General features: G+C 33.3%; 1 protein-coding gene across 1 annotated transcript in view; it reads left to right on the top strand.

Moving 5' to 3' along the window:
* Positions 1-14082, top strand: part of LOC100375019 (rab11 family-interacting protein 2-like) — a 44712-nt gene extending 30630 nt beyond the window's left edge. Inside the window, exons 4-9 of the mRNA XM_002732637.4 lie at positions 4174-4319; positions 5035-5183; positions 7005-7097; positions 7919-8258; positions 8663-8808; positions 11854-14082. Of these exons, the coding sequence (XP_002732683.1) occupies positions 4174-4319; positions 5035-5183; positions 7005-7097; positions 7919-8258; positions 8663-8808; positions 11854-12024 (1045 nt within the window). The 3' untranslated portion in view covers positions 12025-14082. The remainder of the gene's footprint in view (positions 1-4173; positions 4320-5034; positions 5184-7004; positions 7098-7918; positions 8259-8662; positions 8809-11853) is intronic.
* The last annotated feature ends 2775 nt before the right edge of the window (positions 14083-16857 follow it).

Raw genomic sequence — 16857 nt, 5'->3', positions numbered from 1 at the left:
TTAAATCGTTGAAAACAACAATCGAAAACTTCCAAAAATTGTGATTTGGGTCAGTTGTTGAGACTCTTGAACAGTGTAACAAGATTACCTCTCTACATGTGCAAGATATATAAATTTGGTTGGTCAGGATTGTCCCATAGTTGGGGTTGTGCTGCTTTCCTGGCTTTAGCTGTTTTCACCGACCAGCGTTCCACAGCAGCTCGTGCAGAGCCCATAGAAATACATGGTACAGTGGTGCACATCTTAGCAACATAGAATGTTCTGTGACATAGCTCCGCCCCTGAGAATTCATAAGCTTCTTTATTTAATATCTAATATTACAACATATTGTTTGATTTTACATTGCAAATATTAATATAAATCTTAATAATTATTTGATCAGTTGTCTGTGAGATCCTGCGTTATGTGTGAAATCGAAAGGACAAACAAAGGTCATAGCGTTGAAGTGGCTTCCAAAGATCGTGTGGTGTTCGTCAAATGCGAAAATATTTTTGGGTATTTCCATGCTTAATATTGTGCTATACACATTTGATTAACTTGTACGAAGTAGTGGTATCTCGACACAATATCTCTCTCTCAAGTATTGCCATTACGACATTGAGCTATAAAAAAGAAACATAAATCCAAAATCAAATTTTTCGATCTTTGTGACAGAAGCTCGTTCTGCGCCTTTCATGCAATATCTCGGGGGTGAACGGAAAATTACCTATTGCGAAATAATTACCGGTATGTATGCTCATGTGACATGCATGTTATTATACAACTCTCCCAAGTAAAGTCACCAAACTGCTTTTCACACAAAATGCTAAAATAATAATTTTTGAGTATTACCATTTGTTTTTACATTTTATCTCTAAAAATTGTAGAGTTACGCTCTGTGAAATATTGATCTACTAATAAAATGAATGTCGAGAATTATGAGGAAATTTTGATGATTACTCGTATTGTTATTTAACTGTTTTATGAAATAATGCTTTAACATTCAAATTCCAATAGTTTTATAATTGTCTATACTTGCATTTTTTCAGTTTTTCTTTCCAAATATATTTTGTACTGAATAAAACTAACTGACTTTTTATCTAAAGTAATAATTTTTCAACAAATTTGGTTCAAAAAATATATATGTTTTATGTTAATTAATAGGATGAATGCCTCTTAATAACTTATAATAATACTATTATAGGATTAGTAGTCACATGGAAATATTACATCTAAAATTAGTGTTTTTTTCATTAACTAAATTCTCTAGAGATTTACATAAACACATTGATAGTGATAATTTGCAATGACTTAATACATAATTACATAAGGCCAGACTTTTATTATCCCATTGTTTCGCGAACCCGCCGACTGAACAAGAGCCGAAAATGAAATAAAAATAAAATGTTATTTCAGCGTAATTTCTCGCGCCCGCCGACTTGTAAGACAAAAAAAATTTCTAAAAAAATATTATTTTTATCTTCGCCCGCCGCATAACAAATCCAAGTTGCATTTTCGTGGGAGTATCATGATCAAAGTACCGAAATCTCGCGCAGATGAGAAACAAGGTTATACATGGAATAAAATTTCATTTCATTTCTTCTCTCCGATCAATGATCTCACTTACAATTCTTTGAGAATCACACAAATCTAATGAAAAAAAAGAATTAATTTTATTTTATTTTTTCGCCCTCCTCAAAAAAATTGACTTATAAAAACTCGAGAAACAAGGAATAAAAAAAGTCTGGCCTAATCGTCATCAGTTACTGGGTATCTAAAAATTCTTGTCTAAAAAATATATTTTTTATGACAATTATTGGGTTACCTGTATAATAATATTAGTGTATATGTGATGGCTTACTCCCACTAATGCATACAAATGACATCATACTGTTACCATGGAAACTGAGGTGAATGGCTCTCTTTTGGTTGTGCAGCATATATATCCATAGATTTTCTACAAATCCCACGAGTAGATTTAGAATAATTAATTTTCTCAAACCATTTATTAAAGTAATACGAAGAGTGTTCCATACCATGGATTTTAAAATCCTCATTCAGAAACAGTCTTTTCCATCCAGTCATTTCCTGCTATTAATTTGAGTCATGAAAACAACATTTTGCGAGTCAATGTGAATCATCACTTTAGACCCCAAATGACATTTTCAATGCTACAAAATATATTCATTTTTTTTGTCACTAACACAATTTGCAAATACTTGTCTCCAGTGTAACAGTATTGTCCCAAATTTTTCAGACAAATATCATGACTATGCATATTAATTGGAGAATAATGGATAGTACACTGCTCATTTTTGCATGATAACAAAGAACAGGGATGTTGACTAATAATGAGTGAAATCACCATCCTAGTCCAATCCCAATTATTACAATAATGAGATGTGTGGAAAAATGAATACCCATAATTTCAGCAAATTGAATATCCATATATTCATTGGTACTTTGTAATGTAAACCACAAATTGGCTACATGTACTCTGTATATTGTTTTGCTGGTATTTCAGTTATGTGTTACATGCTAATGACATGCAAATGACATGCTAATGACATGCAAATTGTATGTAAAAGCATGTTGTTAGACAATCCTAATGTGAGAAAAGTTATGGCTCATTCACACACAATTTTGTTCATCACATAAAATCAGACTGATAGTGCATGCTTAGAAATTAGACAAAGACACTAAAAATGACAGCTTGAGACAAACATAAAATCTTTCTTTCACATACTCACACATTTGCAGCAGCAGTGCTATAAATGTATATTTTTTTTTGTGATCTTCAAGATCTTTAACACATATATCATATCAGTTGTAAAAAATTTCATCCTTGAAGATCTTTGATATAAATCCCTGATAGTATACTGTAAAATACTTTTTTTTCACTTGGAATTAATTTTTGCTGTTTTCGCTGAAGGAATGATTCAGTGAAAATAAAATCCAGCGAATATACCTTTTTTCCTGTACTTTACATTCAACTTGTCAAAAATCAGTGAAAATAAATTCCATACAAAACACCCATAAAGTCTTTTTCAGCGAAAAATAATTCCAGCTAATATAGAGTATTTCACAGTATATATTTAATATATTTATTATTGTCTTATGTCTCTGGCACTTGCAAAATACATACAACACAAAATATACCACAGTAATTACAAAAGAACGATATGAAAACAATGCTTCCCCTCTCAGTTTAATTGCAGTGTCAATACATTTTGCTAAATTACAAAGTATAAGAGTTGTTACTAGACAAGAGCTGAGTGTGTGTTTGCTAGCTATAGTTTAGTGTTGCTCAGAGATACAGTAAATGGCACCTCAAAAATGAAATTTGTCCTACCGGGTAATACCTAAGTGACATACTTTGCATATTGTTTCACTTACCGTACGTCTAAATTATGTTTATGACTATTATCAATTGCAAGATTGTGGCTTGTACAATGTAGTTATGATAGGGATTTTCAATGTATATTTATGTTACGGCGGGCACAAGGTAGTTACATACACCTAACCGAGGAACTTTGCAGCATCCCCAGACACTTTCCTAGACACTCCAGTGACCGCTGCAGACGCAATAAAGTTACCAGCTCACAGGGACAAATCATGTAAAACATTTTCATTGGCATTTTGGAATGTTACAGCGAAAAGATGTACAATAATAAGGTTGTCACTAGAATACTACAAAGTTTGCACTTGGGCATTATGAGATTGCCTTCTTTTGTACTTATGGTATTCACATGATAATCTCATATTATTGTCTCGTATTATAATGTCATTGACAACCCTCTATGACTTGGTCAAAGTACAAAAGCATTAGACCAACTACTGTATTTGCTATAATATTATTTGCATACCTGGTACACACTTACCTAAATTTTTTAAAGTAATATTTTAAGGATTCAGTATATTACAAAGATAATTTATTAAATATACATGCCTTTATTAAGGACGAATTTATGCATGTAACCGTTTATAAAACTCATGTAATCCAACAGTTTATTCCACAACTGACATGTATTCATCAGTCTATAGCATGTACATCTCACTTCTCTTAGCTTTTCATGGCAGTGATAAATCTGATATCAGTTTTCATCATATACATGTATTAATCACAAGTCTAAAACTTTTCTTTCCTATCATAGCATTTCATCATTACTAATATAGTGCTTATCCCATTCATAGATGGCACAAACTACATAATAAACGAGGGAAAAAAGATGCTAAGGAAAGGGGTGAGATAGAAGTCACTGTCAGTTTAACAGTGGATATGTCAGAAAAAAAGAAGAAGAAAAGACCAACGTCATTTAGAGAAGTTGCATCAGTAGTAGGTGAGATGATATTAAAGGAGCAAGCTGATCTAATCGTTTGAACTCCGAAAAAAAACCTGAAAAATATTTTTTAGATTTTCTCAAATCTTTAGTGTCTGGGAAATTATGTCCATCTGTTACAAAACTAACAAAGAAATTATAGAAAAATAAACGTCTAAGATGTTGTACGACTATTTTGGCGAAAAAAATGCTATCAAAAGTGCAGTGTGAATAAATTAGCTGTAATGCAACTAGTTATGCTTATTCACAGGTGTTTTATTAACACAACAGAGCCTAGTGAACGTAACGATCTTTAAAAACATAATAATTTGGTAAAATGAAATTCAGATTTTATAAATCAAATACCGGTAGGGGTAAAAACGAATGGAATGGAAACGGTTTTTTTTTGCACCCCAGTCCCATTTCTCAATCAATAAGATCATCAATCATCTTGTTTTTTGGGGGGATTTCATTTCAACTCAGGATCATTTCTGTTAGAGGACATTTTGCTATCAGTGCATGTACCGGGTATGTACCGTACTAAACAGCATGGCTGCCTTCTCTATCTACAATCTGTTATAAGATCTGTCTACGATCCTACCCTGTTAACTTTATTCATGCTCTCACCTTCCACCACAACTGTCGGAAACCTTTTTTATTATTATTTTTGTGTTATATTTATCTGTCGATATTCAGAAATTGTTGTGCGTTTTCTGATAGTTTTTTACCTTTACAGGAAGTAAGTTTCAATTGTCAAATAATCACAATCATCGAGATAGACAGTCAACGCCGGATAAAGTAACGACTGTGGGGTCAATAGAAGAAAGTTTACCACTAACCAAAGAGTTAACAATATCAAATGATAAAAGCCCAGCAGAATCAAAGGTAAAACAGAGTTGTAGATTCAATCTTCTTTATAAAGTATACGTGTATTGCATAAGAAGCATGAGAAACGGTCAGATGTGTGCTAAATGTCAGAAACCATTTATTCTAATTCTGTCAGTCATTTATTTCGAAAATAATTTTATTTATTAACAAATGTCGTCACATTTACTGTAATAAACTGTAAATTGTCTTATTTTTGCTGCTGATTTTATGAATATAGATTTCGCAAAGGTTGCTGATATTTTGTGTCTTAGGACACCAGATAAATTTTCACTGCATCAACAAATGTTCACGTATTACACTGAAAATTAAGTGAAAATTAAATTGACTAGAAAAATTGAAGTAGATTGCAGTATAGTTTCATCTTTCAGTATGCATGTCATGGAAGTGGTAATTCAGTTGATGTGGTGATGAAAGTACCACCTGGTTTTGAACAGCTTTGACTGATTACCTATAATTTTAATGAAATTGCTTTGAGCATATTCACTGAATTTTAAAAATGTACATGTTCATAGTAGTGAATTTTACAAATGGTTGAAATTAAATTAAAATCCCAATGAATATGAGGTTATTACGAGGATACCTCAAAGTATGCATGAAGACAGTACAGCTGGAGCATCGACTGTCGCGCATACTTTGAGGTATCCTCGTAATAACCTTATTATTATACATCTTTTCTTTCCAAGATTACACCATGGGAATGGCTAAATCCAAAATATTTAGAACAGAAACTGCAAACTTTTTTGTGTGGACTCCAGTCAAACCCTATTGGCAGCCATGTTTGTTTTTATTATTAAAGGACGCTTACGTGTGTAATCATTCCATATTTGGAATTCACATTTCTTAATATGGTAGGATGAAAATACCCCATAAAATTATGGCACACTGTAACTTATGGCGTTACGGTGACAGATGTAATAAGTAATATGTTTACAGTATTAAAGCTACAATGTTGACAGTTTATAGGGATCACACCCTCAAGTTACGTACTGCTGTTTATTGATGTATACTGCATATACCGGGTATATACATTTACCTTTGAGCACTTTAATTTTTTTTCTCCAACATTTCGGTGCAATATTTTGCCAATGTATTTTTCTATAATTTTCAAAATAATTTTGCAACATTGTTTTCTATTGACTTGATCTAAAGTGTGAAAAAAATTGTTTGTGAAAGTCAATAAAACTTTACTATGGTCCCCAAAGGATTTAAACAGGAGATGCTGCACATATAAAAATGTTAGCTTTTGACTGGATGACGGAGGATGGTGGAGAACTATTTTGTTCACCAAATCGAATTAGGAATCTTTATCATAAACAATCCTTATGAAATTTACTTTTGCAACAGATTACTGGTTGGCCATTTAAAATTGAGGGGAGCTCTTTTAATAAACACATTATAAATATAAATATTAAACAACAACTAACTCTTCCACCCACCCCCATTTCTTTCAATGATTGTGCCCTAATCTGTTTCATGGGGGAAATTTCGTTTACCTTTTTGCCATGAACTCCTTATCTGATCTTGAGTTCAATTTTACTCATCAATATTGTGTTTATTATTTACCTATGGGTAGAATAAGATCTAGATTTTTTTTATCAGATTCAGAATGGCCAACTGGCAGCCATTTTACTCTGAAATTGCCTAAATATCTATAATTTTATACTCGTAGCCCAAGAAATTTAGTTCAGAGAGTAGAACTGTAGGTTCTTGTACAAAAAATAGCATATAAATACTGTCATTACATTTGACAGATTTTAAAGTTCAAAAACGGAAGGGGTTTTGAGCTTCTCAATGGTTTGTTTTTTTCTGACCTTTTAGCCTAGTGTAATATCACCAGAAAATGGACATGGAACTCCTAAAAAACAGAGTTTAAAAAAGAGAATGAAACATGCTATGGGAGTGTTAAAGAAGGTAAATAAATATTTTGATGAATCAAGTTTGGTGCATGCAACTATTAAATATCAAACCTAACAACATTTTCTCACAGGAAAGTTCTTGTCGATTTCTACTCTACATACATGTATTTCTGCAAAAGTCGAATCATGTTTATTATAACGAGTGCCTAAAATATTAACAGATTAGACGGCATACAAATGTATAAAGGCATGTGTTTTCTAGAAGTAAAATTCAACAAACGCGAAAATATTTTGGGGGGCATTTCCATGCTTAATAATGTGCTGTACACATTTGATGATAGACAATTTTGATTAAGTGAGGGTATTCAAAAGCAATATTCCTCTGTCAAAGATCGGCCGGTCGATGTGAGCTATGAAATAAAGAAATTCGAGTTCAAAATCAAATCGTTCGATTTTTGCGGCAGACGTTCGACGTGCGTCTTTCATGTATCTCGCGGGATCTCACAGTTGAACGGAAAATCACCTATTCAGGTGAAAGATTAATGAGTATGGAATCTTGGTAACATATAGATGTCACTACTTACTACCGGTACTACAGTAGATACAAACATTTACTTATTTATCTGTGGTTGCATGTTGAAAAAAAGTACATATGGCTATACTATACATGTATAATAAAATAAACAAGGAGATAATTCTGTTTATTATTTGCAGCGTTTCAAACAGCTGTTACACTAGCAAGAATAAGAAAGCATTTGGACTGTGAATCACAGTCTGTGGTTTTTAAAAGCCATTGTACTTTCATATTAGCTAAGCTTGTTTATTTTTTATTTTTTTTTTGGTAAACAACAATTTCTTATTTATTTCACTTTTCAGCACTCTAATTCAAAAGAGAATGTCGAACTTGAAGAACATAGCTGTAAAATGGCAATAAGCAATGGTTCGATCACTCCATCATCAGATAACATATTCTGGACACGAGATTGGACTCGATCAGTGCCGAATATTTTGGACAGTAGAGATGCTCCTTTATTGGAGAAAAGAAGAACACGTACACAATCTTTTTCGGATATTGATCAGACATTATCTGCTACATTGCCAGCACAAGGCATGCAGACAAAACTAAAGACAATATCAGAGGATAAGTTGTATCATTCTAATGGTGGTGAATGTATTCCAGAGACGTCCAAACATCCTGTGATTTTGGACAGAGAAGGTGAGAGAAACTATATTGTATGGCGCCCTCTAGTGTCAGAGTATAGGTACAAACCAAGTCTGTGCTGGAGATGTTTCCCCATATGTAGCACCCTCTAGTGTCAGTATTAGTATGAACTCGTTTTGTGAAAGAACAGATGTCTTGCTAATTTCTCATCCTAGATCTTTTTTAGTACAGTCTTAAAATGTGTAATCTGAGCTTGAATTTATTTTATTCTCCTAATGAAAAATCCTGTTTTCATCATACCCATGTACTCCTTTTTAATATGGATACAGTTGCTATTTACCTTATTTAAAAGAATTTCACTGTATTGAAAAAAAAGGAATAACACATTCATATGTACAAGAAACAATTACAAAGTAACCAGGTGTGTATAAGTTGTTGATGCTCTTGTTTACATTTAGATAAATTGAGACACTCCTTCAATAGTGGGCTGCCAAAACTACGAATGAATTATGTGCAGGTGACCTTTGACCATCAGCAAAGAAGTAAAACTGGTACACCAAAGAGAATATCAATACCTAAAAGATATACCAAAATGAGCAAAGAAGTAAGTATGACCCTCTATTCAATCTTGAAGAATTCACCATTGAATCTTATCATGGGATACTATTGTTCTTGTTTAAACAACTAAACTGTTCATTTTTTTGTATTATCTTTGTCATTGTGTTTCCTGTTGTTCATCCAAACTAGTTCAAACACTTTCAGTGTTCCTATATGCCTTCTCAACACATGTTCATCTAAACTAGTTCAAACACTTTCAGTGTTCCTATATGCCTTCTCAACAAATGTTCATTCAAACTAGTTCAAACACTTTCAGTGTTCCTATATGCCTTCTCAACACATGTTCATCTAAACTAGTTCAAACACTTTCAGTGTTCCTATATGCCTTCTCAACACATGTTCATCTAAACTAGTTCAAACACTTTCAGTGTTCCTATATGCCTTCTCAACACATGTTCATTCAAACTAGTTCAAACACTTTCAGTGTTCCTATATGCCTTCTCAACACATGTTCATTCAAACTAGTTCAAACACTTTCAGTGTTCCTATATGCATTCTCAACACATGTTCATTCAAACTAGTTCAAACACTTTCAGTGTTCCTATATGCCTTCTCAACACATGTTCATCTAAACTAGTTCAAACACTTTCAGTGTTCCTATATGCCTTCTCAACACATGTTCATCTAAACTAGTTCAAACACTTTCAGTGTTCCTATATGCCTTCTCAACACATGTTCATTCAAACTAGTTCAAACACTTTCAGTGTTCCTATATGCCTTCTCAACACATGTTCATTCAAACTAGTTCAAACACTTTCAGTGTTCCTATATGCCTTCTCAACACATGTTCATTCAAACTAGTTCAAACACTTTCAGTGTTCCTATATGCCTTCTCAACACATGTTCATTCAAACTAGTTCAAACACTTTCAGTGTTCCTATATGCCTTCTCAACAAATGTTCATCCAAACTAGTTTAAATGTTTTCAGTGTTCTATCCATATGCCTTCTCAACAAATGTTCATCCAAACTAGTTTAAATGTTTTCAGTGTTCTATCCATATGCCTTCTCAACACATGTTCATTCAAACTAGTTCAAACACTTTCAGTGTTCCTATATGCCTTCTCAACACATGTTCATTCAAACTAGTTCAAACACTTTCAGTGTTCCTATATGCCTTCTCAACACATGTTCATCTAAACTAGTTCAAACACTTTCAGTGTTCCTATATGCCTTCTCAACACATGTTCATCTAAACTAGTTCAAACACTTTCAGTGTTCCTATATGCCTTCTCAACACATGTTCATTCAAACTAGTTCAAACACTTTCAGTGTTCCTATATGCCTTCTCAACACATGTTCATTCAAACTAGTTCAAACACTTTCAGTGTTCCTATATGCCTTCTCAACACATGTTCATCTAAACTAGTTCAAACACTTTCAGTGTTCCTATATGCCTTCTCAACACATGTTCATCTAAACTAGTTCAAACACTTTCAGTGTTCCTATATGCCTTCTCAACACATGTTCATTCAAACTAGTTCAAACACTTTCAGTGTTCCTATATGCCTTCTCAACACATGTTCATCTAAACTAGTTCAAACACTTTCAGTGTTCCTATATGCCTTCTCAACACATGTTCATCTAAACTAGTTCAAACACTTTCAGTGTTCCTATATGCCTTCTCAACACATGTTCATTCAAACTAGTTCAAACACTTTCAGTGTTCCTATATGCCTTCTCAACAAATGTTCATCCAAACTAGTTTAAATGTTTTCAGTGTTCTATCCATATGCCTTCTCAACAAATGTTCATCCAAACTAGTTTAAATGTTTTCAGTGTTCTATCCATATGCCTTCTCAACACATGTTCATTCAAACTAGTTCAAACACTTTCAGTGTTCCTATATGCCTTCTCAACACATGTTCATTCAAACTAGTTCAAACACTTTCAGTGTTCCTATATGCCTTCTCAACACATGTTCATTCAAACTAGTTCAAACACTTTCAGTGTTCCTATATGCCTTCTCAACAAATGTTCATCCAAACTAGTTTAAATGTTTTCAGTGTTCTATCCATATGCCTTCTCAACAAATGTTCATCCAAACTAGTTTAAATGTTTTCAGTGTTCTATCCATATGCCTTCTCAACACATGTTCATTCAAACTAGTTCAAACACTTTCAGTGTTCCTATATGCCTTCTCAACACATGTTCATTCAAACTAGTTCAAACACTTTCAGTGTTCCTATATGCCTTCTCAACAAATGTTCATCCAAACTAGTTTAAATGTTTTCAGTGTTCTATCCATATGCCTTCTCAACAAATGTTCATCCAAACTAGTTTAAATGTTTTCAGTGTTCTATCCATATGCCTTCTCAACAAATGTTCATTCAAACTAGTTTAAATGTTTTCAGTGTTCTATCCATATGCCTTCTCAACAAATGTTCATTCAAACTAGTTTAAATGTTTTCAGTGTTCTATCCATATGCCTTCTCAACAAATGTTCATCCAAACTAGTTTAAAAGTTTTCAGTGTTCTATCCATATGCCTTCACAAAACATGTTCATTCAAACTAGTTTAAATGTTTTCAGTGTTCTATCCATATGCCTTCTCAACAAATGTTCATTCAAACTAGTTTAAATGTTTTCAGTGTTCTATCCATATGCCTTCACAACACATGTTCATCCAAACTATTTTAAATGTTTTCAGTGTTCTATTTATGGCTTTTCATGCATCACAAATATCATGCTTGTATGACATTTTGGAAAATGAATAATTAAATTAACAAGACAAGGTAATCAATTTGCCGGGGAGAACATTGGGATCTTTTAAAATGGCTGATTGACCATCCATTGTCATACCGGTAGTCTGTCTGACTCGGCTTTGCTCCAAGGGTACCGGTATTGTTACAGAAGTTATGCCATGCTTTACCCCAGGCGCTGGAGGTTGTAATGTTCCGCCCGCTCAACGTAGCATTATCCTACCAGGCGGGTGGAACATTACAACCTCCAGCGCCTGGGGTAGTTATGCTTACAAAAGCTCTATAAATTATTAACACCATATATGACATCACTCATCTTTATCACGTTTCAGGATTTATTGAAAGAAGTTCTCGCCAGTGATAGAAATTTAAATGAAAAAAAGAAATACATCAGAGAATTAGAAGACTACATAGATAATTTATTACTCAAAGTCATCGTAGAAACACCCCGAATTTTGGATGTCAACTATCATTATTACAGTGGCACATCATCCACGCTCTAAATCCATTACTGAATACCAAGGTTGTAAAAGTCACAATATCAAGGAATACTCTGTATGCCCATCTGAGCCTTGTGAAATCACCATGTAAAAAACGAAGATTTTTAAGGTTGCCACATCCAGAACTGTGTCCAGGTTTTAAACCACCTAAACGCTATTAAGTATGATGTATGGTTACATTTATGTACATACCAAAGATATATAACATCGTTTGTACTGCAAACCCACCAGAACCCTGTTGGAATCGAAACGTGATATAGTTTTTAAATAGTATATATACCATACTATAAATATTTGTATACCAAACCTAGGATACAAGATGTTAATTTAAAACATTATGGCATTTATGCTGTGTCAGTACCTGAATTGTCACCGTCTTTATTAACTTTTCAAGTGCCAAAATCAACTTTAGGCAACATCACAAATTCAAGCCAAATAATTTTTTTTTAATTTTTCCAAAAAAGGAAAATTATCAAAAAAATACTTAAAAACAGGCAAAATGTTGCATTAAATTTTGCCAGAAAAATTGTGACGTTCAAAGTGTTAAAAGCACATCTCTGTTAGAAGGGCAAAATTACATTTATTGTATGTTGGATCTGTAAAACATGACCACAGACATATGTCTATCATTTATGCATGTATATGTGCTACTATTAAACAAATACAGTATATCTGCACATACAATATGTGAATTATCATTTAGGCCAGATTTTATTATCTCTTGTTACGCCAACCTGCCGAATGAACAGGAGCTGAAAATGAAATAAAAATAAAATTTTATTTTAGCATAATTTCTCGCGCCCGCCGACTTGTAAGCGCAAAAAAATGCTAAAAAAATATTATTTTTATCTTCATTTTTTTACCGCCCGCCGCATAACAAATCCAAGTTGCATTTTCGTGGGAGTATCATGATCAAAGTACCGAAGTCTTGCGCAGATGAGAAACAAGGTTATACATGGAATAACATTTTATTTCATTTCTTCTCTCCGATCAATGATCTCACCCACATTTCTTTGAGAATCACACAAATCTGCCCTCCTCAAAAAAATTGCCTTATAAAAACTTGAGAAACAAGAAATAAAAAAAGTCTGGCCTTAGAATCTCTGCTAAAGGTTAATAGGTTTGTCCACCGCTTGCATCTTATCCGCCTGGTAATACATAATGTTGCATGTATTCTGGTTTGATTTGTTATGTTACAGTGAATTTTAAATCATGTAATTCTCATTCTATATTTAATTATGGGAATTTTTCAGACCTTTGTAATAATTCACTGTTGTGTCCCATTATTAAAACTACTCAACAGTTTTTCTACCTACTGGTATTACAAATGTGCCATTATGAGAACAGTTCTTAGAACAACTTAAGAACTCATCGTCAGTACTTAAATCAAGTAATGAATAATTTTTCATTTTCTTTTTCTTCAATGATATGATCAAAGTGCAGCCACCAAGAAGCAGCTAACATGAGATAACGTTGTAGCATTTATTAGTCCCAGTTTGGAGGCAGTTTGAAAACTGTGACTTATAGATTGACCTCTGTTTGTTCATTTGTACATGCTTCTCCATCTGTATCCTGGACGTGCCTTGGCCAATCGCATTCAAACTTCACACGCACATTATACATATTGACATACATATGCATGTCCATTCATATCATGATCCAATTCAAAATGGCCGGTTAATTGTCTTGTTTTGTGGATACATTTCTATCAAACTTAGTGAGTACATTGGACATAATTGAACCTTACTCACTTCATTTTGTTTTTTAGATCAGATTCATGTTTTAAAAAATGCTGGTCCAGAACCATATCTCTGACAACATGGCTTGTCCAATCACATTCAAACATTACACATACATCATACATCATGTCACACACATGTATTTGTTTGATGATTCAATTCAAAATGAATGGCTGTCATGTTAAAAATGCATAAAAATCATTTCTGTCATTCCAGAACTGGATCTTGGTTGTACATGGACAGCCATTGTTCAAACATTTTCAGATCAGATTAAAAATGGCTGACAGGCAGACATTATTTAAAGTGTCCTGTCAACTGTAAATATTGTATGGTTCCATCATTCTTCTTCTGTTTGCTTGTTGGTTTGACCTACACCATGCACTCTGCGCAGTTCAAAACTTAAACACTGTTAATGCCCTCGGAGCATGGTTGCAACCGTACTTATCATCACAAAAAAACTATGACCAAGCATGACAAATGATGATTAATGTTTTGAATTTATATTGTTTGTAAATACACAACTGGCTTTTAGCATCATTACTCTAAAACCTGAAGACAGTGCAGCTTTAGCTGCTGTTTTTTTTCCCATTCGTTTTGGCTATTGTTGAATGCTTGCAAGGACACAATTAAATGGAACTAAAGAGCCATTGCATAAGGCATGTTTAAATTTCATAATGCGCTGTGTACATCACATGGGCTGCACATTGAATATATCACATGGGACTCGCATTGAATATGTCACATGGGACTCGCATTGAATATATCACATGGGATTCACATTGAATATATCACATGGGATTCACATTGAATATATCACATGGGATTCACATTGAATATATCACATGGGATTCACATTGAATATATCACATGGGATTCACATTGACTATATCACATGGGATTCACATTGAATATATCACATGGGATTCACATTGAATATATCACATGGGATTCACATTGAATATATCACATGGGATTCACATTGAATATATCACATGGGTTTCACATTGAATATATCACATGGGATTTGCATTGAATATATCACATGGGATTCACATTGAATATATCACATGGGATTCACATTGAATATATCACATGGGATTCGCATTGAATATATCACATGGGATTCACATTGAATATATCACATGGGATTCACATTGAATATATCACATGGGATTCACATTGAATATATCACATGGGATTCACATTGAATATATCACATGGGATTCACATTGAATATATCACATGGGATTCACATTGAATATATCACATGGGATTCACATTGAATATATCACATGGGATTCACATTGAATATGTCACATGGGATTCACATTGAATATATCACATGGGATTCACATTGAATATATCACATGGGATTCACATTGAATATATCACATGGGATTCACATTGAATATATCACATGGGATTCACATTGAATATATCACATGGGATTTGCATTGAATATATCACATGGGATTCACATTGAATATATCACATGGGATTCACATTGAATATATCACATGGGATTCACATTGAATATATCACATGGGATTTGCATTGAATATATCACATGGGATTCACATTGAATATATCACATGGGATTCACATTGAATATATCACATGGGATTCGCATTGAATATATCACATGGGATTCACATTGAATATATCACATGGGACTCGCATTGAATATGTCACATGGGATTCACATTGAATATATCACATGGGATTCACATTGACTATATCACATGGGATTCACATTGAATATATCACATGGGATTCACATTGAATATATCACATGGGATTCACATTGAATATATCACATGGGATTCACATTGAATATATCACATGGGATTCACATTGAATATATCACATGGGACTCGCATTGAATATATCACATGGGATTCACATTGACTATATCACATGGGATTCACATTGAATATGTCACATGGGATTCACATTGAATATATCACATGGGATTCACATTGAATATATCACATGGGATTCACATTGAATATATCACATGGGATTCACATTGAATATATCACATGGGATTCACATTGAATATATCACATGGGATTTGCATTGAATATATCACATGGGATTCACATTGAATATATCACATGGGATTCACATTGAATATATCACATGGGATTCACATTGAATATATCACATGGGATTTGCATTGAATATATCACATGGGATTCACATTGAATATATCACATGGGACTCGCATTGAATATATCGCATGGAACTCGCATTGAATATATCACATGGGATTTGCATTGAATATATCACATGGGATTCACATTGAATATATCACATGGAACTCGCATTGAATATATCACATGGGATTTGCATTGAATATATCACATGGGATTCACATTGAATATATCACATGGAACTCGCATTGAATATATCACATGGGATTCACATTGAATATATCACATGGGATTCGCATTGAATATGTCACATGGGATTCACATTGAATATATCACATGGGATTCACATTGAATATATCACATGGGATTCACATTGAATATATCACATGGGATTCACATTGAATATATCACATGGGATTCACATTGACTATATCACATGGGATTCACATTGAATATATCACATGGGATTTGCATTGAATATATCACATGGGATTCACATTGAATATATCACATGGGATTCACATTGAATATATCACATGGGATTCACATTGAATATATCACATGGGACTCGCATTGAATATGTCACATGGGATTCACATTGAATATATCACATGGGATTCACATTGAATATATCACATGGGATTCACATTGAATATGTCACATGGGATTCACATTGAATATATCACATGGGATTCACATTGAATATATCACATGGGATTCACATTGAATATATCACATGGGATTCACATTGAATATATCACATGGGTTTCACATTGAATATGTCACATGGGATTCGCATTGAATATATCACATGGGATTCACATTGAATATATCACATGGGATTCACATTGAATATATCACATGGGATTCACATTGAATATATCACATGGGATTCACATTGAATATATCACATGGGATTCGCATTGAATATATCACATGGG

Source organism: Saccoglossus kowalevskii, chromosome 7 (assembly GCF_978046115.1).
Source record: "Saccoglossus kowalevskii chromosome 7, keSacKowa6.1, whole genome shotgun sequence".
In the NCBI taxonomy this organism is placed as follows: Eukaryota; Metazoa; Hemichordata; class Enteropneusta; family Harrimaniidae; genus Saccoglossus; species Saccoglossus kowalevskii.
Note: the sequence above shows the minus strand (reverse complement) of the source record. Positions and strands in the feature narration are given on the sequence as shown.